The sequence below is a fragment of the Pyrus communis genome, chromosome 15 (genome assembly GCF_041283825.1).
Source record: "Pyrus communis isolate YQ-2024b chromosome 15, ASM4128382v1, whole genome shotgun sequence".
NCBI classification, from domain to species: domain Eukaryota; kingdom Viridiplantae; phylum Streptophyta; class Magnoliopsida; order Rosales; family Rosaceae; genus Pyrus; species Pyrus communis.
The window spans coordinates 36,979,119-37,004,987 of NC_142579.1; the positions used below are offsets into that span (position 1 = coordinate 36,979,119).

A 25,869-nucleotide genomic window follows, 5' to 3' on the forward strand; every position below is an offset into this window, starting at 1 on the left:
TATGAATTTAGTATAATTTTTTTTAATAATTCGAACAAATTAATTTACTTCCCAATTAATGCAAAACACACACACACACACACATATATATATATATATATATCACAAAAAGGTAAATTTTTGGTATGATATGAATACAATTAATGCAATACAACAATTTATATATTTTATTTCACTTTTTCTACAACTTTAAATTATGAATAAATTTAGGGATTTGGGAAAGTGGCATGGGTGTAAATAAATTGTATTAGTAGGTCAATAATGTTCTGATGTGGCTGCAGATTTTAAATTTGGGCTTTTATTGAACGTTTATATGTAGATGAGTTTTTATCTAGGAATCATGAGTGGGCCAAAATCTAAAGCACCCTAATTATAATTAGCTTAGTATGTAGTACTACATTGATAATGGAATCGTAAGTTCAACGCTACTCTAAATTTGCAAAATGTTATGAACCCAACTTTTAACACCTATTTTGTTCCTTATTGTAAATAAAGTTGCAAATAAATTTCTATATGCATGTAAATAGTTACTATCGTATATAGATGTAATACTTTCCACATGTTTTAAACGGTTTAAAAAGCCGAAGCATCTATACGTTCTATAGTGTAAAAATATTTCTCTTTCTCATGACGCTTACTAGGGTCTTAACCTTATACGATTTGAAGTGCTCCCAGACCCAACTACATTTACCGTCTAAGAGATGAGAATCGCTTACACGAACCTCTTCACTTTCAATTTCAGCCTCACTTTTGGCTAGCGTCGTTGTTTTTCCCAAATTCCTTGGCTACTCCATGGGGTCCGAAGCCTGCAGCAAACAATCACACCATAAGTTTGAGACCATTGATATATTATACCTAACTGGTTGATTGAAGACAATATTAATGCATGGTTGTACTTAAAACAATGAATACGTGCAAACATAGCAATGGAGAAGAAACAAGCCAGATGAAAGGAAGAAAAAAGATATAAATTGGAAAATGAGTTGTCATTGGTACTAACAATAAGTCATCTAACACGGTTTGAAGTGAAATTTATTCCTTTAAAAATGAGTGCGTGATAATTTTTTAAAGTGTTAATAATAACAGTACTTCCAATCAAAAATGAAAAAATAACAAATAAAAAATGAATTTTGCACTTGTTTTGTATACCAGAAAACAAGCAAATTTGTACGGTCAATTTGCCTCTTCTAGATGACTAAGAAAACTCAATACATATTGCTCCTCTGGTAATTGAAAATTAAATTTTCTTTTAACAATAGCGCGATGATAGGCTAGCTATATATAAGCATTTCTTCTTCAATATGTTTTTGCAAAACGTGTTTAATGGGCCACATTAAATTAATGTCGTGATTCATATAGCTAACTGCCCTTGTCTTTACTTAACTATAAACATAAGTTGTTGATACTAATTCTTCAATTAATGTAGTGATAGTCAGATAGAACGTAGATTTGGAAAAGTCTCGATATTTGATATTGTGCTAGCCAAATTTATCTCACTTACTAGAGAAAAAAGCCTCACATAAGTTTTTCTTCACTTACTATGCTTGATTAATTTAGTTTTTTTTCCTAACTGATATTGTTAATGAGAGAAAATTTTAAACGACTCAAACTATAGATGAAGAAAAAAATCTTTCACTTAATGCGCATTAATAATTGTTGCAAGATGGGCTAAGAGCTAGTTTGAGATTGCCGTGATTTTTTTTAAACTTCTTCTGTTGTACGATGAGAATAAACAGCTGTGAAAAAACATGTGAGTGTGTGGTAAACTATAGTGCTAAAAATGCTTTTAGCAAAAAAAGAGATGAGAAGAGGATTGTCAATATGAAAGTTTCATTAATTGAAACTGACACACCCCGACCGAGATCAGGGCGTGCTGGCCGTCACACGAAGGTGACGTAGCCAGGTGCGCGTGCGGAAGCTAATGAGATAGTAATATAAAAGTACGAATAATTAAAAACTAGCTTACAAAGTACTAAAACAAGTGCTAGCGTATGTGAGACACAATTTCAGAGCAAGTCTACAGCAGTCAAAAGGGAAAGATGCGACATAAATACACCCGAAGGTGACCCTACAATGGTGAGTGTCTGTCAGAAATGCCGAGACGCCCTCTGGGAAAAACCACCGAACCTGCTAGACCACTAGAACCTGGAGGGGCGCAAAAACAAAAGCGTGAGTGGGCAAAAACAAAGCTCTTCGAAAACTCTTTAGCAAAATACATTCTAACCCCTCGCCGTAAAACCTGTATACTTCCCAGAAAATGAACATATATACGTATGTATAGATATGCCAATCATGCTCCAAAATATGCCATTCATGCTCGAGAATATGCCATAACAGGATCTCATAATCAAATGTAAATGCTCAAGCGTAATTCACATCAATAACATATAATCTGGCAGCCGGGAGTCACCTAACGTGACCTGTACGGCTGCATATAGAGCTCCAATCTCAACTCAATAACTGAATTTGCACACGAGTCGGAACCACCTAACGTGGTCTGTACGACAGGACTGGGTGTAATATATACGCTCTAGTGCTACGATCACGTGAAGACTGTGCGAATAATCGCGGGTCACCTACGAGTCGGAACCACCTAATGTGGTCTGTACGACAAGACTATGCACCTACTTGGATCCAAGCTGAGCGTGTGGTGCGGGTGAACATCACGTGAAGGACTCTGCCCCTCTCTGGGCGGGAGCACTAACACCGGGGGTGCAGATTATGAGCTCTCTAAGCATTTCAAACTACTACTGCATAACAACATGAATACCACTTACCTGGCACTTACCTGTGCGTCCACAGCACCAAATACACATATATATATGTATGCCACTACTAATACATGCGATGATGCGTAAACGACATTCATATGATGCATGGCATAAAACAAATAACCTTTTCTATTTAATTTCTGGGAATATAAATGTATATAGGTATATACGGAAAACAAAAGCCCACTCACTGATAAGTGGAAGGGTCGTAGCCCCCCTGCCTCGAGTGTGCACGCTCGTCCTCGGAATACGAATCACCTATACGCGAAATAGCTACGAAAACGTTAATTTAAAATCACATAACCAACTTCTCGTAATAACTTCTCATACATTGCTCAAATTGGACAAATGAATATACCAACGTGCTCTACACAACCTCAGGATCACACCCATATTTTTAGAATAATTTTTGGACCCCGCACGCGCCCCCACGCGCCGTCCAAGGCACGGACCTACGCGCCCCCCACGCGCGGCCACGTGCCATGCACACTGACGGTGTCAACTGACGCCGTCAGGAATATTCCGTTAAACTGACGGAATATTCCGTTAAACTTAACTGACGCCGTCACTGCCGTTAGGAATATTCCGTTAAACTTAACGGAATATTCCCCTTTCTTCTCCGGCGAGACTCCGGCGCCGGCGACGGCACCGGAAAACTAGGAAAATTTCAAACTTAGTTTTCTCCTTCGTTTTTCAACCATTTTTCACGATCTTTATACCAAAATGAAGCTTAGGACTAGTAGAATCACGATAGGCTAGTTTTAAGGCCTAAAAATTAAGGAATTATACCTGCAACAACGATCCAAGTTCGGCCAACTTTGAACAGGACGATCCCGACGTCCAAACTCGTCCAACGAAACACTCCCAAGCTCCTGGGAACCTCACAAACACAACTACAAGCTTAGAATCTCCTAAAACAAGCTAGATTAGGTTTGCATGAACAGTGCTCAAATCGGCCATGGTGATATCGACGTGAAAATGGTAGTTTCCTTACCTGAAAATGGTACCTCTGAACTCCTCTCAGCCTCACGAGCACGAGGGTGGTCTTCGTTTCTTGATTGGTGAAGGTTTGAGTAGGTTTGTGTGTGTTGTCCGTGTGTAGAAGAAGGAAGAAGAAGAACTCGGGGAGAGAGAGAGAGAGAGAGAGAGAGAGAGAGAGAGAGAGAAAGACAAAGAGTGAGGGAATGAGGGAGGGAATCCCGGGAAAGTGATAGTGTGTGTGTGTGTGTGGGTGTGATCCAATACATTCCACACCACACCAAACAACCAATAACGTGACAAAAACGATCTAGGGGTAAAATCGTAAATTCACACGTACGTTTCGTTAGTTTCGGGACGGGATGTTACAACCTACCCACCTTAATAGAATTTCATCCCGAAATTCAAAATAACTAAATACACCCCTAATGGTCAAAGAACAATCTAGGATACAAATCCCTCATTCGACCCTCTGTCTCCCATGTAGCTTCTTCAACCGAGTGATTCCTCCACAAAACTTTCACTAATTTCACCGTTTTGTTCCTCAGAACCTTCTCTTTCCAATCTAAGATCGTTAACGGTTCCTCGTCGTACGTCAAATCTGGATTAATCTCCAACGGTTGAGGAGGTATCACATGCGACGAATCAGCAACATAATGTCGGAGCATAGACACGTGAAAAACGTTATGCACTTTAGCCAACTCCGGAGGCAACTCCAACCTGTAAGCTACCTCACCAACTCGTTATGTGACCATGTATGGTCCAATGTACCTGGGACTCAACTTCCCCTTCTTTCCAAACCGCACGACACCTCTCCACGGTGAAAGCTTCAAAAATACCCAATCTCCAACCTCATACACTCTGTCCGTAGCATGCCGATCTGCTAAACTTTTCTGTCTGTCCTGAGCTGCTTTCAGGTTAGACCTAATTACCTGAACATTTTGAGTAGTCTCCTCGACAATCTCCGGACCCACTAAGACTCTTTCGCCAACCTCTGACCAACATAACGGAGTGCGACAAGATCTACCATATAAAGCTTCAAATGGCGCCATGCCAATGCTCGAATGGAAACTGTTGTTGTAAGCAAATTCCATCAAATCTAACCGCTGGTGCCAAGCATCACTGAACTGTAACACCGATGCTCGCAGCATATCTTCCAAGGTCTGAATAGTTCTCTCGGACTGTCCGTCCGTCTGTGGATGATATGCCGTACTGTAAAGTAGTCTCGTACCCAAAGCTTCCTGAAAAGCTACCCAAAACTTTGATGTGAATCGTGGATCACGATCTGAGACGATACTTACAGGGACACCATGGTACTTCACAACCTTTGAGATAAACAATTCCGCTAACCGGCTCAAAGAGTACTTCTCTCTCACTGGAATAAAATGTGCCGACTTAGTGAGCCGATCAACGATCACCCAAATGCCATCAAAGCCATTATGTGTACGCGGCAACTTGTACACAAAATCCATAGTGATATTTTCCCATTTCCACTCTGGAACGGGAAGCGGTTGCAACAATCCAAACGGCTTCTTTCTTTCTGCTTTAACCTACTGACAAACAGTACAATTGCTCACATACTCAGCTATCTCCCTTTTTATACCCGGCCAATAATAAAATGGTCGAATGGTATGATACATTTTAGTTGCCCCTGGGTGCATGGCATAAGCCGAGATATGTGCTTCATCGAGAATTTCCTTCTTCAATTCCCCATTACTAGGCACGAACATTCTACCCTCTAACATCAACATGCCATCAGAATCACGAACTCTGAGATCTCGCCTCCTTCCTTGATCTCGAGCTCGAATTAGTTCTTGAATCTGTTCATCAGCTACTTGAGCTTCAAGCACCCGATCAACTAAGATTGGCCTAACTTGAAAATTAGCAAGTAACGCCACTTCTTGATCTTCTGCTTCTAACCTTACTCCCGTAGCGCGCAAGTCCACCAAAAGAGGAATACAACTAGCGTACAACGCATTGATACGGCCCTGTGACTTCCTGCTAAGTGCATCGGCTACTACGTTCGCACGACCAGGGTGATAATCAATCGTGCAATCGTAATCGCTGAGCAACTCCAACCTCCTCCGTTGACGAAGATTAAGTTCCTTCTGGGTAAAGAGATACTGAAGACTCTTGTGATCTGTGAAGATCCTACACTTCTCTCCGTAAAGATAATGTCTCCACAACTTCAACGCAAAGATGATAGCAGCCAACTCCAAATCATGTGTAGGGTAATTCATCTCATGGGGTTTCAACTGCCGCGAAGCATAAACAATCACCCTACCATGCTGCATCAATACACATCCCAGACCATTCAAGGAAGCATCGCTATAAACCTCGAAATCACCACTATCGTCCGGGAGTGCCAAAACAGGTGCATGAGTGAGACAATGCTTCAACTGCTGGAAACTTTGCTCACACTTATCATTCCACTCAAACTTAACGTCTTTCCTTGTTAACCTCGTCAGTGGCAAGGCAATTACCGAAAAATCCTTAACGAATCTCCGATAATATCCCGCCAAACCAATGAAACTTCTCACCTCAGTAACGGTTCGTGGTTGCTCCCAACTCTCCACAGCTGCAACCTTCTGAGGATCAACCAGAATACCTTGAGCAGAAATGATGTGTCCCAAAAACGCGACTTGATCTAACCAGAATTGACACTTGCTAAACTTAGCATACAATTGGTGTTCTCTCAACCTCTTCAACACCAAAGTAAGATGTCGAACATGCTCCGCTTTGGACTTAGAATACACCAGAATATCGTCAATGAAGACAATAACAAATCTATCCAAGTAAGGCTGGAATGCCCGGTTCATTAAATCCATAAAAGCTGCTGGTGCATTCGTCAACCCAAATGGCATAACCAAAAATTCGTAATGATCGTAACGAGTCCTGAACGCCATCTTAGGAATATCATCCCTACTAATCTTCAGCTGATAGTACCCAGACCTCAAGTCTATCTTAGAAAATACACAAGCACCTCTCAGCTGATCAAACAAATCGTCGATACGAGGCAATGGATAACGGTTTTTAATCGTCACCCGATTCAATTGTCTGTAGTCGATACACAGCCTCAAAGTCCCATCTTTCTTCCTCACAAACAACACTGGAGCGCCCCAAGGTGAAGTACTAGGCTGAATGAATCCCTTATCCACTAATTCCTGTAACTGCACTTTCAATTCCCTTAACTCAGCGGGAGCCATACGATAAGGAGTTAATGAAATAGGATTTGTACCTGGAAGCAACTCAACAGTGAACTCCACATCTCGATCTGGGGGTAAACCAGGTAAATCCTCAGGAAAAACATCAGGGAAGTGTCTAATCACTCTCACATCCTCAATTCTGCTAGGAACGGTCTCCTCTAGTACTACATGAGCTAGATACCCCTGACAACCTTTAGACAACAACTTCTTCGCTCGCAAAGCCGAAACAACGCTGTGTTTTACCCCACTCTGCTCACCCACAAAAGTAACCTCAGGTAATCCAGGACGGTGAAACGTAACTACTTTCCCGTAATAATCAATGTTGGCACGATAGAAGTGCAACCAATCTGTGCCCAAAATCACATCAAAATCGACAATATCTAACGGAATAAGATCAGCGGGCATAACAACACCCTCTAATATCACTGGACATCCTGGGTACATACAATCTACAACACATCTCTCTCCTCTAGGCATAGCGAACTCTAAATCGTACCCTAGAGGTGTGGGGCGAGGTTGCGTTACTTGAGCAAATGTATGAGAAATAACGGAATGTGTAGCTCCACAATCAATTAAGACTCTAGCAAAATAACCAAGAATGTTTAACGTACCCATAATCAAGTCCGGGTTGTTCTGAGCATCCTACAGGGAAATATTGTGAATACGCCCCTGGCCCTGCTGTCGTCCGCCGCGACCTCTGCTCGCTTGAACACCGCGACCTTGAGCTCCATGCCCCTGACTGGGCTGACCCAACTATCTCGAAGACCCTGCACTACTAGTGGCAATCTCACCCTGTTGATACTGTCCTCCTTAGTACCATTGAGAACCACCCGTTGGAGCTGGAGGATACGGCATGTAGTTGCTGGAATACGGGGGATAACCACCTTGTGAATACGGGTCCTGGGGGTACTGATATTGTCCCGGAGCATAGGGAACAGCATCACCCTGATAGTGGTAGGCACCACCTCTACCTGCTTGACCATAATTACTCGAACCCTGGATTTGCCGAATCGGTGCAGGTGGCAGCATAAAGGTCTGATGCGGCTTCTGCTGCTGACCCTGAGGACAATTCACAGCTATATGTCCCATCTGCCCACATGTGTAACAACCACCTCCGCCACGCCTGCACTCGCCGAAATGTCGGTTATTACACCTACGGCAAACTGGGGGTCGGTTTCGGCCACCATCACCTTGTCTCTGGCCTCGAGCACCTCCATAAAACTTACCTCCTCGTCCCTGTCTAGAGGTACTGAAACCACCACTAGACGAACTTGAACTAATACCACCCCTCTTGAAGTTTTGAGTCTGGCGAGGCCCAAGCGACATTTGACCTTTTCCTTTGTCATCTTTCTTTTCATCACTGTCACTCGACATATTCTCTGAGTCCTCTATCCTCAACAGTATCTCGTAAAAATCCTGGTAGGACTCACAGTGAGTAGTAGTCGCCATAGAACGCCATCTTTTCCTAGTGCCTAAACGGAAACGACAAAGCATCTCCGCCGGATTACCAGCGACGTCAGGATAGTAACGAGACAGATCAGTGAACTTACGATAATACTCGTTAGCCGTCATCTTTCGCTGTTTCAACTCGGTGAATTCCTGTTTTTTACGATCAATATACTCAGGGGGTACAAATCTCCTCTGAAACACGTCCTTGAAAACATTCCAATCAGTCCTCTGAGCTGGAGTCAACCTACGAAGCTCCTGTTCCCACCAGGCTGCAGACTCCATCTCCAGAAACCATGAGGTTGTCTCAACCCACCTCTCCATAGGAAGGTTCCCCTGGTTATGCAACACACGGAAAGTCTTCTCTATGTGTTCCAACCAACGCTCTGCGCCTTCGTGACCCTCACTACCTTTAAACTTATCCAACTTCAGATTATACATAGTCTCCAGAGGAGTCCTCTGGGGAGGGCGCATCACTGTCTGAAGGGCTGTAGCAATAACTTCCCCCAACTGAGTAAGATCGGGGAAACTAGGCTCATCAGAGCGACGTGGTTCCCGACGAGGCGGCATGATTCTGACAGAAGACACCAACTATTAGAATACTCACAAAGACACAGGACTGCCAAACCTAGGCTCTGATACCAAACTGACCCACCCCGACCGAGATCAGGGCGTTCTGGCCGTCACACGAAGGTGACGTAGCCAGGTGCGCGTGCGGAAGCTAATGAGATAGTAATATAAAAGTACGAATAATTAAAAACTAGCTTACAAAGTACTAAAACAAGTGCTAGCGTATGTGAGGCACAATTTCAGAGCAAGTCTACAGCAGTCAAAAGGGAAAGATGCGACATAAATACACCCGAATGTGACCCTACAATGGTGAGTGTCTGTCAGAAATGCCGGGACGCCCTCTGGGAAAAACCACCGAACCTGCTAGACCACTAGAACCTGGAGGGGCGCAAAAACAAAAGCGTGAGTGGGCAAAAACAAAGCTCTTCGAAAACTCTTTAGCAAAATACATTCTAACCCCTCGCCGTAAAACCTGTATACTTCCCAGAAAATGAACATATATACGTATGTATAGATATGCCAATCATGCTCCAAAATATGCCATTCATGCTCGAGAATATGCCACAACAGGATCTCATAATCAAATGTAAATGCTCAAGCGTAATTCACATCAATAACATATAATCTGGCAGCCGGGAGTCACCTAACGTGACCTGTACGGCTGCATATAGAGCTCCAATCTCAACTCAATAACTGAATCTGCACATGAGTCGGAACCACCTAACGTGGTCTGTACGACAGGACTGGGTGTAATATATACGCTCTAGTGCTACGATCACGTGAAGACTGTGCGAATAATCGCGGGTCACCTACGAGTCGGAACCACCTAATGTGGTCTGTACGACAAGACTATGCACCTACTTGGATCCAAGCTGAGCGTGTGGTGCGGGTGAACATCACGGGAAGGACTCTGCCCCTCTCTGGGCGGGAGCACTAACACCGGGGGTGCAGATTATGAGCTCTCTAAGCATTTCAAACTACTACTGCATAACAACATGAATACCACTTACCTGGCACTTACCTGTGCGTCCACAGCACCAAATACACATATATATATGTATGCCACTACTAATACATGCGATGATACGCTCGTCCTCGGAATACGAATCACCTATACGCGAAATAGCTACGAAAACGTTAATTTAAAAGCACATAACCAACTTCTCGTAATAACTTCTCATACATTGCTCAAATTGGACAAATGAATATACCAACGTGCTCTACACAACCTCAGGATCACACCCATATTTTTAGAATAATTTTTGGACCCCGCACGCGCCCCCACGCGCCGTCCAAGGCACGGACCTACGCTCCCCCCACGCGCGGCCACGTGCCATGCACACTGACGGTGTCAACTGACGCCGTCAGGAATATTCCTTTAAACTGACGGAATATTCCGTTAAACTTAACTGACGCCGTCACTGCCGTTAGGAATATTCCGTTAAACTTAACGGAATATTCCCCTTTCTTCTCCGGCGAGACTCCGGCGCCGGCGACGGCACCGGAAAACTAGGAAAATTTCAAACTTAGTTTTCTCCTTCGTTTTTCAACCATTTTTCACGATCTTTATACCAAAATGAAGCTTAGGACTAATAGAATCACGATAGGCTAGTTTTAAGGCCTAAAAATTAAGGAATTATACCTGCAACAACGATCCAAGTTCGGCCAACTTTGAACAGGACGATCCCGACGTCCAAACTCGTCCAACGAAACACTCCTAAGCTCCTGGGAACCTCACAAACACAACTACAAGCTTAGAATCTCCTAAAACAAGCTAGATTAGGTTTGCATGAACAGTGCTCAAATCGGCCATGGTGATATCGACGTGAAAATGGTAGTTTCCTTACCTGAAAATGGTACCTCTGAACTCCTCTCAGCCTCACGAGCACGAGGGTGGTCTTCGTTTCTTGATTGGTGAAGGTTTGAGTAGGTTTGTGTGTGTTGTCCGTGTGTAGAAGAAGGAAGAAGAAGAACTCGGGGAGAGAGAGAGAGAGAGAGAGAGAGAGAGAGAGAGACAAAGAGTGAGGGAATGAGGGAGGGAATCCCGGGAAAGTGATAGTGTGTGTGTGTGTGTGGGTGTGATCCAATACATTCCACACCACACCAAACAACCAATAACGTGACAAAAACGATCTAGGGGTAAAATCGTAAATTCACACGTACGTTTCGTTAGTTTCGGGACGGGATGTTACAGAAACTGCTCACCTGCATCTATTAAAAAAAAAGCGTTTTAGAAGCATGGGTAAAGTTGCTTCTACTTTTTGCTACCCCAAAATAAGAGCCTAATAAAAAAAATATTAGTACGTTGTTACAAATATCAAACGTCCAACGATATTCAAATTGAAGAGAGTTTTTTTTTTTTTTTTTTTTCAAAATTGTAGAGCCTAATAAAAATTCATAATAATTAATGGCTAAGTGTGAAAAATGTAAAAGAAGAAGAAGAAGAAGGTAAATTACACAAAATTACCTCAACTATGGACCGCACTACAATCTCGTACCTCATGTTTTAAACGTTGCAATGTCATACCTCAACTTATGAATTTATTGAAATATCATACCTCCGTTAGTGATTCCGTCAAATTGGACGTTAAGTAATGATTTGGCAAATGAAGGGGCCATATATTTGTTGACGTGACAGTCAACTTGTGCCATTAAAAAAATAAAAAAATAAATCATTTAAAAAAATAATTTTTTATGTCAAAAATTAAATTTAAAATGGTGGGCCCCACCCATTCAAATCACAAAATCCACCGTCTTCTCCGACTTGCCCTCTGCCCTCGCCGACCTCCCTTCTTACCGTCTTCACGTACGGCAAGCTCAGAGTCAGCTTCTTCTCCTGCATTACTCTCCAAATCCTTGCACTCTTACACCATTCTCTTCCACGCCTCCGTTTAAACGAAACCCTGAATTCAAACCTGAAACCAAACCCTTAATTGAAATTATTCTTCTCTCCCACTCCACTCTCAGATTCAATCCCAAATCCAACACCAAACCATTCCCCAAACTCTCCCTCAAACCCTCTGCGTCACTCTCACCATAAACCCCCAAACCCGAATCCCCAAAACCCATCTCATCCTCCAATTCCTTGAAGCAGGTATCGGTGTTTTCTGGGTATTCGAGATCACGGCCACGACAGGAGATGGAGTTCAAGGTCTCCTGTGAAAACCTGACGGAAAGCAGGGAAAAAAAATAGAAACTTTTCAAAAACTTCATGGTGGTCGGTGGAGAAAGCTTGAGAATTTGGGTGAATTTGAAGAAATTAAATTATGCAGTGGGTTTTTTTTATGGTTAAGGTTTTGTTTAGCTAGTTCCACTCTTTTTTTAATGATAGATTTAGTGTAAGGTAGGTGGATATTTGCAGTGGGATTTTGGGGCGGTCGGAGATTGAGAGGGGAGATCAGCGAAGGCGAAGTGCAGTTGGAGAAGACAATGAATTTCGTGATTTGAAGGGAGTGGGGCCACTCTTTTTTATGTCATTTTTTGACATAAAAATTTATTTTTTAAAACGATTTATTTTTTTTAATTTTTAATGGCATGAGTTGGCTGCCACGTTAGGAAATATCTGGGCCCTCCAATTTGCCAAATCATCACTTAACTGCTAATTTGACGGAATCATTAATGGAGGTCTGACATTGCAACGAATTCATAAGTTGAGGCATGATATTGCAATGTTTAAAACATGAGGCATGAAATTGTTGTGCGATCCATAGTTTAAGTAGTTTTATGTAATTTACCCAAAAAAATAATATACAATCGTTCGTAATGACAAGTTTTTACAATTTTCATAAAAGGGTCAACCCTGAAATTCAGCACCATAATCCATAAATCCTGGATTTATATTTAACCATTAATTATCATTTACGCTCTATTGTTCTCATTAGATTTTGTTTTTCAGATTTTTTTTTTTTTGAAAAAAATGATCTTTTTAACGAATGTAGAAAAATGAACGGTTCGGGACGTCATCCTGAACGCCATCCTCTTCTCCAACTCTCATTCGTCGATCTGAACGCCATCCTCTTCTCCAAATTCTCCGCAACATCAATCAGCAAGTGATTTCGACAAAAATATTAGTCAACCTGAAACAGATTGGCCATGGGTGTCGATGACAAGGGATAAGAGACATGGGTGGTTGGGCAGACGAAGAACCTTTGGTGGATCTGCCATTGCATCAAAAAAAGTGAAACAAAGGCATGGAGATGGTCGCTGGAGAAGATGAGAGAGCCTTTGGTGAATCGAACCTAAAACTTCTTACTTACAAGTGAAGATGAATCCTTCGTAACCATTGGCTGATGACAACAATCAATAACAGTGTGACATCAACTAGACTACGTCAAATGGCAATAATGGTGCCTTCACATGGAGATAGACGAACTTTCATTTGACGAACATATATAATTGGGGGCCATGAGGCCAATAATTGTAGAACATAGGCATACTGCATTAGTAGCGAGTTGTTGGATATTTGATTTGTGGGTTGAGGTACGAAAGTTTGAAATGTTTCAAGAGGAAGAAAGAATGTGTCACTGTGCATCGAAACCTTTTTAAACTTTATTTGTTCCATCATTTAGTGCGCAATAGGAATATGTAAATAAGTCTTTTACATGCAATGAAATTCAAAGTTAATTCATTGTTCAACAATGTTATTCACTACCAAGGTAGAGCCAAACACAAAAAGAGATGGAGAAAGATACTCAAGTATGTCTAGTAACTAACTCTAGAAAGTGTGTTCCTTCTTAGATCTCAATCTTCCAGTCAAAACATGCAAGAGAAGAGACCAACAAAATTCTAATGAAAGTTAAAATAAGACCTGTTTCCATAACTACCTAGTCTACCTTTCCTTATAAATTCCAATTTCCAACTACCATTCATACATAAAAAAAAAAACTAAAGTCTTCAAGAAACCAAAAAATACATAAATTGAAAAGACAAACAAAATAGAAAATGCAGTCTTGTACAAGTAGATTTTTGTTTACAAAAATTAAACAAGTAGATTTCGTTTTATATATTTTTGAGGAGCGCATTTAATCATAATTTCTTCTATCTACCCTCATATTTTTCCAGGGCTATAAACCTAGGGGTAATACAAGGGAGATTAAACTTTTAACCAAATGTTCTAAACCAAATGATGTAGTTGTTGATAATTGGATTTTAATTTAAGTGTTGATTAACATGTTTATTTCTTATTGGTGATACATCATTTGGTTTGCAAATGTGGTTTAAAAATTTGGCCTCCCTAGCATTACCCAAACTTATTTGGTGCAAAAAAATAATGCATGAGTTCAGTGGCGATGCCATAAATAGTCGGGAGAAGCACGAAATTTAAAACGGTAAAAGGTCTCAGGAAAAATGTAGGCCACCAAATCCTTTTAGACAATAGACAACATTAATGTTATTTGTTCATAATGTATCAATATCAACAAGTTACAATTGCTGTCAACGAGTTTTCATGTCATAAAAAAGTGCATAAATAGGGTTTTTTTTTTTTTTTTTTTTTTTAACATGCGAGAGGCATTTTTTAAATCACGGGCACTATATAATACTTTTCGAATGAATTGAATGATACTCTACATGAAATTAATGTCGTGATTCATATATCTACCTACCCTTAATGTGAATCGAATAATACCTACCCTTATCTTTCCTTCAATGATAGCTTGGTTGATAACTTGCAAGACTCTTTACTTGTTTTTGCCACATTAACGCAAGACTCTATTACTTTCTTGCATGTAAAGTCCACATTAAATTAATATCGTGATTCTTATAGCTACCTACCCTTATATTTCCTTGACTATTAACAAAAGTGGTTGATACTAATTTTCCAATTAATGTAGTGAGTTTGACAGAACGTGGATTTGGAAGAGTCTCGATATTGTACTAGCCAGATTTTTCTTCCTTATTGTCCTTGATTAATTTAGCATTCTCATAACTGATAATGTTAAATAGAGAAATGTTTAAAACACTCAGATTATACAAGAAAAAAAAAATCTCTCACTTATAGTGAAATAATAATTGCACAGAGATGAGCTTACTGACCTCTAAGGATGAGAGCGATGAGAGAAAATCTAGTCAACAGGATTTGCCCTAGACAATGTTTGTGGTGGAATGGACGAGCAACCTTGCAAAGACAACCATATAAGCAAGGGTTGTGCTATCCACACATCCATTTTTACTTTTCACACACTTGTTAATTTATGTTCTTAATCTTCTTCAATTCATCCGATCCGACGGCCGAAATCCAAAAAGGTGTAGGAAAAGTAAAAATGAGTGTGTGGATATCACATCCCTATAAGCAAGGGTACTTTAGGCATTTCCTATCATCACCTCTATTATTCATATCTTTTATATTTTTCTTTCTATTTCAGCAAGCAAATAATGAAATGGTCTTGTTTTACATGTACACACTCTTCTTAATGTTCTACTATCGATTCAAATCGATTGAAAAATATTAGAAAAGATAAATTAATAGAATATGTGTAGAAGGTAAAAATAATGTGCAGATAGTACCACACATAATGAAATTATTCTATTATTGCTAGTTTTCCAATAATTTAAGGTACTACTATTAGATTTATTTAAACAAACCATAACGGTCAACCAGTTCTCAAGTTGGGATTTGAATTCCATCCGGATCCAAATTGTGAGGATCTTAGGGATCCTCACATTCTAACCGTTCATCGTATTGCACATTGCGCGGTCATAAATCATTTTGAATTTTTTTATTTAAAATTAAACACAAATAATATCTAATAAAAACTGACTATACGATATATAATAAATTATTAAGATGTAAGCATCCCTAAAATTTCCACAAAAAGAATCAGGAGAGGATACTCATCCCTCAAGTTGTGCACAAATTGATGGAATGTGATAATTTCTACTAATTAATAAATGGAAGTGTTATTGGCACTCCAAAAATCTCATTTTACACTCCTCACAAGTGTATTTTTCTTTCCAAATATAGAAAGTTTGGAGTGTAGAATGAGATTTTTGAAGTCCCAATAACAATTCCCTTAATAAAACATTCATTGTCAACCAAAATCCTATTAAATTACCAGTTTAACCCTCTAATTAAAATAGAATATGAATAAGAAATATAGGGTAGAAATGTAATTTCACTCAACCAAATTTTGCTGTTTTTTTTCTTTTCAAAGCTTCACCTACATGTAATTCTAACGTATCTCTAATTTAAAAAAAAATAAAAAAATAAAAAAAAATAAAAAAAACTTCGCACTCTCACATTCTCCATCACTCTCTTTCTCTCTCCTTCTATTTCAAAAACAAAAATAAAAAATTTTCTCATACACTTTGTGTGTGCCTATATGCTAGTATTCATAATAACCTTTCAGTGAAGGTTTTTGAGTGGCTGAAAGATTTACACGTGTTGGAAGCTTTATGGTTCGGGGTTTTGGCATTCTATAAACATGAATCCTTCTTAGCCTTTGGCTGCCGACAACAATAAATAGCATAATGACATCAACAAGGTTACATCATCTGGCATGTGAAGATAGAAGAACTTTTAAATAGAGGACATTTATAATGGGTCCCATGAGGCCAATAATTATGGAACACATGTATACTACACTGATAGCAAGTTAATTTGTTGGTTAAGGCTTAAATACGAAAGTTGAAATGTTTCAAGAGGAAGAAAGAATGCTTCAATGTACATAGAACTTTGTTACTTAGTACTATAATTTATTGATCTTAGATTTGATTCTCGCTAAAGATGAATTAAAATCATATTATTGTTAGCCTATATATGAGGCTGAACGCACTCCCTCTGAGTGTAGATATTATTGTCTGTTAAAAAAAATATATGCATAATTTTTTTTAGACTTTATTTGCTCCATATTTAGAGCGCAATAGGAATGTTTGGGCTAAAAATAAACAGTTGGGCCTGTCCAAGGCTCAACTCACTGATATTTGTCTAAAAACTTAGTAGGTATTCAATTTATGCAGCAAATGAACAATGTGTGGCCCAAAATTCAAAAATACTTTATGACGTGGCGATTATGGGCGGCAAAAATCCTCCTTCACACAGAGGAAGTAGTGTTCAATCGAGTTTTATAGAAGAAAAGTACATTTTCAATCCCAATTTGGTATTTTGATAGGATAAAATATCACGCTCCGATCTCGACATACATTCAAAATCGATACATGACGTCACCACATACTTGCTCATGTTTCATGCCTCACCACTGAGACATGACTAAAGCACAAGTCAATAATTTAATTACGCAATGACTTTCCTTGTTACATCGTAGATGCACCTAACCTCTATTGTTAGACTACCTACATACCCAAGAGGGGATCAAGTCACTCTTAGTTCACCCTTCTTTTGAGCTCTGAAATTCTCAAGGAATATTAACTGACAAAATCATAGAGTTGCAAAACCACTCGTTAAGAGCTAAACGAGCATGCCTCACTAGAACCGTATGAGAACAAGAATTGTCGTTTCATCATTCAGCTTTACCACACTATTCCCCCACACAATTCCACAATCACAACAAAAATCAATTTAACTACTCAATGATATGCTACATTTAACTACTTTAATCAATCAACGCGATCATGTATCATTTCACGTAATTGCTTGAGAAGGCATATGTATGCCCGTGTAGACAGATACTGCAGAAGTTTCGCTCACAAACCTTCCAACTCCACTATCAAACCGATAACACCTTTAGCATTTCGCTTATGCGCATTTTCCCATAAAGCATCTGTTTTAGTTTTGTTAGTCCATTTCTCTCTTTGCTGCAGATGTTGGATGTTAGACTCTAATCCAATGGCTTATTAGTCCATGTAGTTAATAAGGATTGATGTGGAATATAAGTATGATTAGGGTTTAGTTATAAGCTATAACTTGGACCCCAAGTAAAGTATATAATCCGGTTATAATTGGAGAATAAGGGCTCTTGATACTATCCTATTAGAACTGAGATTTGGTAGATTGTATCCTTGTACAATAAGGAATTATAGTGCATGATTATGGGAATGTGCACTAGGGTTGTAGTAGTATAAATACCAAGGGAAGGTCCCTGCATACACTACTGAAACATATACTTAGATAATTCCTCACAGGTTCGAGTAATACAGTCGTGGTGAGTGTGCAGAAGACCCTCCTCTAAGTTCTAGGTGCTTTGGTGTGCTTGCTGCAGCTTCAATCCTTGCCGTGCATGGAAGGATGTCTTCACAAGGTTAGTGCAATGGTGTTTTAATATTACATGAACGTTTTAAGACTAACAGCAGAGCCTTCAATTATTTATAATAAAAACAAGTTAAAGGGGTATTTTATATAAAATAGGCAGCCTATAAGTGAAAGGAAAAGAATGAAATTTACCTTGTAACCTAGGTATATCAGAAAAGCAACTGTGCATACTTCCATGCGTCTTTTGTAGTTGTTTCCCCTCCCATGGGTGTAAATGGACCCAAGAGTAGTTTATATTCACAAATCTTTGCTTGGGGGAAGAGAAGGGAAAATAAGGGAAAACAAATGGATCTATTTTGTGAGATCCAAACAAACCGACACATGGTCAGTAAGGGAAATACAACACAAAATGAAGTCAAGAATATGTCCACAACCTAAGACTAAAATCAAAGATGACTACCCTAAATTTAACTAAATTAGAAAGAATAGAACAGTTAAGCGAAAAAGATAAAGGGGGGAAGAGAGCTCAAGAAAATGCAAACTCTCAAATTTGAAACTAAGTGAGCTGAAACTCCAAGCAACTAAAGCAATCATTGTATAATTTTTTATGCAATAACCATTAGGAGATGTTTCAAATTACTAAAGCAATCATTGTATAATTTTTTTATGCAATAACCATTAGGAGATGTTTCAAATTTGAAACATCTCCTAATGTGTAAATCCTATTTGACTATGTTTGACTAATAAAACGATGAAATGGAAGCCTTTTAAAGTGAAGGCATGCGGCTTCATATGAAAAAGAAAAGAATATGCCAAATATATATCCGGGCAAACTAGTTGCCAAGGAAAATTTCATAGAGAGGCACGTACATCAGCAATCAAGATGATCATATACTGTTCTCGCCAAATACTCCGTTCTAGTGATCTTGTAGAATCTATGCGGGCAATGGTTGTGCCACATAGTTCTTAACCACTCCTACTAAATAGTTCTTAACTCCCATTGACCTAGCGAGGCATTGTGAGCAATCGCCATCTATCCTCCATTGAAACGTGTACATGTATGCGCACACAATGGTAATTTTTGGATGCAACGCATAGAAAGGTAATTTTTTGTCACAATGAGAATTCAACAAGATTTGAAATTTATTGATACAGCTTCAAACAACACCACCAAAACCAAACCTTTCAAGTGTTCTTATACGGACAATGTGCCGGCCTCAAGCTCATGAACATAAACTCAAACTTAGAACAACCCGAATACGAATACGAATACGAATTTAGTTCGTAACTCCCATTTCCCTTGGGAATTTCGATCACTCACTGCCAATTTCCTCCAGTGTAATTCATACTTACATGTGCATACAAAGTTAACTTCTTTCACAATGGTAATCCAACAAAAAATGGAAACTTAGGGATGCCAGCTTCAAACAACTTTTACTAAATTCACCTGACTCCTACCCACCACAAATTCTCAGGAAAATTCATTTCTCTGACTGAAATTCAAAACCCAATTCATAATACCTCTTAAAATTCATCACCCAAAACTTAATCAGCAAATTAAACTACAACTAATCAGCATATTACAATCAATACTTCCAAGAAAAAAAAAAGAAACTAACAAAATTAATCAGAGAAATGTAATCCACCTGAAGTCCCATATGAACCCTGATTGTATGTGGTTCAATATCCTAATAGATATGATATTGAGTTTTTACCCATATGTTTTGGGTCGAAACTCCCTTCTTTTATGAATTATTGTAAGATTTTCGAATTATCCTCATGCTTTTAATAATAATAAAATTAATACAAAAATAAAAAAGTTTTCATATTGACCCTGACGAGGCATGGACAAGTAGAAAAGGGAATCGAACTCAAAATCTTGCGAGAATGAGTGCCGTGATAATTTTTTTAGTGTTAATAACAGTACTTCCCATCGAAAATGGAAAAAAAAAAATGAAGTGACTTCGCATTTGCTTTGTATATGGAAAACAAACAAGTTTGTACAGTTAATTTGGCTCCCATATATAACCAAGAAAACTCAATAATATTACTTGCTCTCCTTTGGTATATGAAAAATAAATTTTCTTTTAACAATAGCACAATGATAGGCTGCCTATATATAACCATTTTTTCTTCAATATGTTTTTGTAGAAGGTGTTTACTTGGCTTAATTAAATTAATGTCATGATTCATGCAGCTACCTAACCTTATCTTTCTTCGTACTGATGGCTGTTGTCCTGGTTATGAAAATTCTCAGTTCCTTAAAAAAAAAAAAAAAAAAAACCATAAGTGGTTGATACCAATTCTTCAATTAATAGGATGATGATCCTCACCGGATACTTTTTGTGAAAATTTAGGAAATCCTTACATCTTAGTCGTTTATCGTACATTGTACGGTCATTTTTCGTTAGGCACTATTTTTGTTTAATTTTAAATAAAAAAATTCAAAATGATTCTAACCGCACAATGTACGATGAACGGCTAGGATATGAGGATACCTAGAATCCCCACAATTTGAATCCAGATAAAATCCAAATCCCAATTAATATAGTGAGTTTGACATAATGTAGATTTGGAAGAGTCTCGAAATTGTGCTAGCCAAATTTATCTCAATTTAAAAAAGTAATAGCTGAAACTACGACATAAGAAGCTACGTACACATTAATTTTAAAAAATGATTTCCGCACGATTGTTTGAATCTAAGACCAGAAGATATAAAAGTGCAGAAGACATAAGGATCTACAAAACTCACTTCCCTTTATTTACAAAACACACTTAAATGAAAGTCATTACAAGTAGACACTCCTTCCCTATCAAATATAAAATCACACTCTTCAATACTTGATTTTGTTGGAACATCTATTACACTCACTTCAAGGAAACCTTAGATTGCTAATGCAAACTCTGCACTCTCTCAAAGACTAGCAAGACTTATAGGATTCGGAGAGAGGATACAGCGAAGGAGAGACTAGCGGATCCTCTGGAGAATGAGAGACTTGCGGTTGTTGATGCCTAAGCAATTGATTTAACAGAGCATATAGTTTGTATGAGAGTGAGTATGAGGAGAATAACAGCAGGGACAGAAGAAATAATGAACCAAGGCGTGATAGCATAAGTTTGTAGGAACACGTGGAAATTTTCCTTAAATTTGTGCCAGGGACTTGTGCGGTATTTTATCAGGTTTTCACAAAGAGAGGCATAATACCAGTCGTCAACTGTCATCCCGGTGCCAAGGTCATGAAGCAAAGTAGATATCTTCTGGGTATCACCTAGCCAATTTTCAATAATTCCCTTCTCAACAAGCAATTGCACATCCTCTGGGGTTTTCGCGAGACGCTTCATAAGGAAAAAATAATAAGCTAGGTAATGCTCCTCTCTGTGATGGCATTGTTCAAAAGCAAGGATATTTCTGAATACCAGATCTGTGGAATCGTCCACTGTTAACTTCGGAATTTCGAGGATCCCCCTCGTGAATTTTATGTCAAATAAACTGCTGCCTTTTCCTACCTCAAACTTGACTCCAGCCGGGAGTAGCTCTGTCACGTTGGGAGTGGCTCTCATGATGTGTCTGTCTCTGGGTATAGGTTTCTTTACTGGTTCCAACGGCAGGTATAGAATTCTTATCAGATCAACAAAATGTTGTACTTCTACTCTAGAAGAACATATCTTGTCAATTTTCTCTTTTTTCCCCACGCTATCGATTACGCTTTGGAAAAAAATGTAGGAAATTTGAAGTAACGAAGGCAGCTGAAGTTCAAGTTGAGGAGGAATAAGTTCGAAAAGATCTTGAAGAATGAAGAATGGCAGCTGATTTTCAAGCAACTTCAAATCTCGAGACACATCCCATACGATCGTAGGTTTGCTGAATACGTAATCATATTTGTCATCTCGATAATTGGAGCCATAAAACCTCAATAAGAAATCAATGATGAAGGCGGCATCCACTGAAACAATTCTTACAAATTCGTCCTTGTCAAACACAATGGGTTCTGCATAAGAACCTCGCAACCTTTCCTCTTGGTCCTGTATCTTTTGTATGCAATCAGACAATCCTACCCCGGTTTGACGTAGAAAATGTCGTAGGTACCTTAATTTGTGCTCTTCCATGGCTTCTAAGGCTTTATTGCCATGGTGAAGTGGACCTATAGAGACTACTTGAGGTGTATATGCTTTCTCATTTCCTTGCCGTAGTCGCTCAGGAACTCTATAGATACACCCCTCACTGGACAGGTCAGACAAGTTATCCAACTGGTTTTCTATGTCATGTGCCATTTTATAGGCTGACATCTTTATCTGCATTGATTCAAATATTTCATTAGGCACACAATCAACTAAGATACTTCGAGCAAACTTTGTAAGAAACATAAAAAAACCCCGCCAAATGCCTTCGGAGTTATTGTGGAATGTTGCTACTAAATATTCATATGAACCTTGGTTGCATGTGGTTCAATATCCTAGTAGATTTAGTATTGGGTTTTTACTTATATGTCTCGGGTCGAAACTCTCTGCTCCCCTGAATTATTGTAAGAGTTTCAAATTCTCCTACTTCTCTTAATAATAATAAAATTAATAAAAAAAAAATGTTTTCATATTAACCCTGACGAGCCATGGAGAAGTAGGAAAGGGAATCGAACTCAAAATCTTGTGAGAATGAGTGCCGTGATAATTATTTTAATGTCAATAACAGTACTTCCCATCGAAAATGGAAAAAAAATAAAAATGAAGTGAGTTTGCATCTGCTTTGTATATGGAAAACAAACAAGTTTGTACAGTTAATTTGCCTTCCATAGATAACTAAGAAAACTCAATAATATTACTTGCTCTCTGCTCTGGTATTTGAAAAATAAATTTTCTTTTAACAAAAGCACAATGATAGGCTGCCTATATATAACCATTTTTTCTTCAATATGTTTTTGTAGAAGGTGTTTACTTGGCTTAATTAAATTAATGTCATGATTCATGTAGCTACCTAACCTTTTCTTTCTTTGCACTGATGGTTGTTTGTCCTGGTTACGAAAATTCCCTGTTCCTAAAAAAAAAAAAAAAAAAACCATAAGTGGTTGATACTAATTCTCCAATTAATAGGATGACGATCCTCAACAGATACTTTTTGTGGAAATTTAGAGAATCCTCACATTTTAGTCGTTCATTGTATATCGTGCGGTCAGTTTTCATTAGGTACTATTTTTGTTTAATTTTAAATAAAAAAATTCAAAATGATTTTTGACCTTACAATGTACGATGAACGATTAGGATATGAAGATTCCTAGGATCTCCACAATTCAAATTCAGATAGAATCCAAATCCCATTTAATATAGTGAGTCTCACATAACGTAGATTTGGAAGAGTCTTGAAATTGTGCTAACCAGATTTATCTCAATTACTGTGCTTAATTAATTTAGCCTTTTAGCTGTACTTTTTTGTTTAAACCCTTCCACTAATGCAAATTGCTTTCCAACTCATATACACCAAACTCTGTATTAATCCCTAATAACTAAAAAAAAATGACTTAACCCCTCAAATTTAATTGTTTTCATATAAAACCCGACATAATTTTTTTACTAAAAATAATCCAATGAGTAGGATCCACCACCTAAGTGAATTCATTAATTATATATTACTTTACACATTTTACATTTTTTTGATGCCTAAAATGCCCCTATTGCATATTTGATGTGCACAATTAATTCTATGCATATTGTAAGGAGAGAGTGAATGATTTCGCAAAAAGAAAAATAAGACCTTAATGTTAAAAAATTCATTGCATATTAATATCAAATATGAGAATTGTTGGCTTAATTCTATGTATCTGGCATTATGAGTTCATGTACATATATTTTTACCAAAAAAAAAAAAAAAAAAAAAAAAACCTAATATATGTAATAATACATATAAAAAAAAAAGTAACTTACCTACCATGTACAAAAATGTTATTTGATTCAAAATGTGTATAAATAAATATATATATATATATATATATGTGTGTGTATTTATATAATTAGACCATATTAATTTACCTACCTACTATTTGAAATGTTCATTTCCAATGATGCAAAATATTGTATACCAACAACAAAATATTGCATAAACTTAGGAATTGGATCATGCTTTTGATTTTATCTTTTTACCTACAAACAATCATATACATATTACTTTATATATTTTTACCAAAAAAAAAAAAGGTCCCTAATAGGCTAATATATGTAATAATACATGAAAAATAATTTACCTACCATGTATACAAAAATATTATTTGATTCAAAATATATAATCTAGGTTTTCTCAAAAAAAAAAAATCTATATATATATATATATATATATATTTTATATAATTGGAACAAATTAATTTACCTACCTTCATATTAATTTCCAATAATTTACGTACAAAAAATTATACCCCGTGTGTTGTGTAATATCTTTTTTTTTCCACCAATACATGGAGAATAATTTACCCATAACAAGAAGAAATGTAATTTGATGTATTATATTGAAAAATATTATGTCATGCCTATATTTATACAACAATAAAACGTGCCTAATATGTGTAACAATACATTAAATTGTCATCTCGATACGATCGTAGGTTTGCTGAATACGTAATCATATTTGTCATCTCGATAATTGGAGTCATGAAACCTCAATAAGAAATCAATGATGAAGGCGGCATCCACTGAAACAATTCTTACAAATTCGTCCTTGTCAAACACAATGGGTTCTGCATAAGAACCTCGCAACCTTTCCTCTTGGTCCTGTATCTTTTGTACGCAATCAGACAATCCTACCCCGGTTTGACGTAGAAAATGTCGTAGGTACCTTAATTTGTGCTCTTCCATGGCTTTTAAGGCTTCATTGCCATGGTGAAGTGGACCTATAGAGACTACTTGAGGTGTATATGCTTTCTCATTTCCTTGCCGTAGTCGCTTAGGAACTCTATAGATACACCCCTCACTGGACAGGTTAGACAAGTTATCCAACTGGTTTTCTATGTCATGTGCCATTTTATAGGCTGACCTCTTTATCTGCATTGATTCAAATATTTCATTAGGCACACAATCAACTAAGATACTTCGAGCAAACTTTTGTAAGAAACATAAAAAAACCCCGCCAAATGCCTTCGGAGTTATTGTGGAATGTTGCTACTAAATATTCATATGAACCTTGGTTGCATGTGGTTCAATATCCTAGTAGATTTAGTATTGGGTTTTTACCTATATGTCTCGGGTCGAAACTCCCTGCTCCCCTGAATTATTGTAAGAGTTTCAAATTCTCCTACTTCTCTTAATAATAATAAAATTAATAAAAAAAAATGTTTTCATATTAACCCTGACGAGCCATGGACAAGTAGGAAAGGGAATCGAACTCAAAATCTTGTGAGAATGAGTACCGTGATAATTATTTTAATGTCAATAACAGTACTTCCCATCGAAAATGGAAAAAAAATAAAAATGAAGTGAGTTTGCATCTGCTTTGTATATGGAAAACAAACAAGTTTGTACAGTTAATTTGCCTTCCATAGATAACTAAGAAAACTCAATAATATTACTTGCTCTCTGCTCTGGTATTTAAAAATAAATTTTCTTTTAACAATAGCACAATGATAGGCTGCCTATATATAACCATTTTTTCTTCAATATGTTTTTGTAGAAGGTGTTTACTTGGCTTAATTAAATTAATGTCATGATTCATGTAGCTACCTAACCCTTTCTTTCTTTGCACTGATGGTTGTTTGTCCTGGTTACGAAAATTCCCTGT

At 37.9% G+C, this 25,869-nt stretch overlaps 1 protein-coding gene across 1 annotated transcript; it reads right to left on the reverse strand.

Moving 5' to 3' along the window:
- Positions 1-20,904: 20,904 nt before the first annotated feature.
- On the reverse strand, positions 20,905-25,115 carry LOC148690958 (UPF0481 protein At3g47200-like). Its single transcript, XM_088685058.1, has 2 exons — positions 24,714-25,115; positions 20,905-22,409 (listed from the first exon to the last, which is right to left on the reverse strand). Exons 1-2 carry the CDS (start codon positions 25,113-25,115, stop codon positions 21,129-21,131), a joined length of 1,683 nt encoding a protein of 560 aa, XP_088541184.1. The 3' UTR covers positions 20,905-21,128.
- Positions 25,116-25,869: the final 754 nt, after the last annotated feature.

Coding starts and splice junctions, on each gene's coding strand:
- LOC148690958 (XM_088685058.1), bottom strand. CDS start 25,115: ATGGCACATGACATAGAAAACCAGTTGGATAACTTGTCTAACCTGTCC. Junction 22,410..24,713: donor GAGATGACAAATATGATTAC/GTATTCAGCAAA, acceptor GAATCAATGCAG/ATAAAGATGTCAGCCTATAA.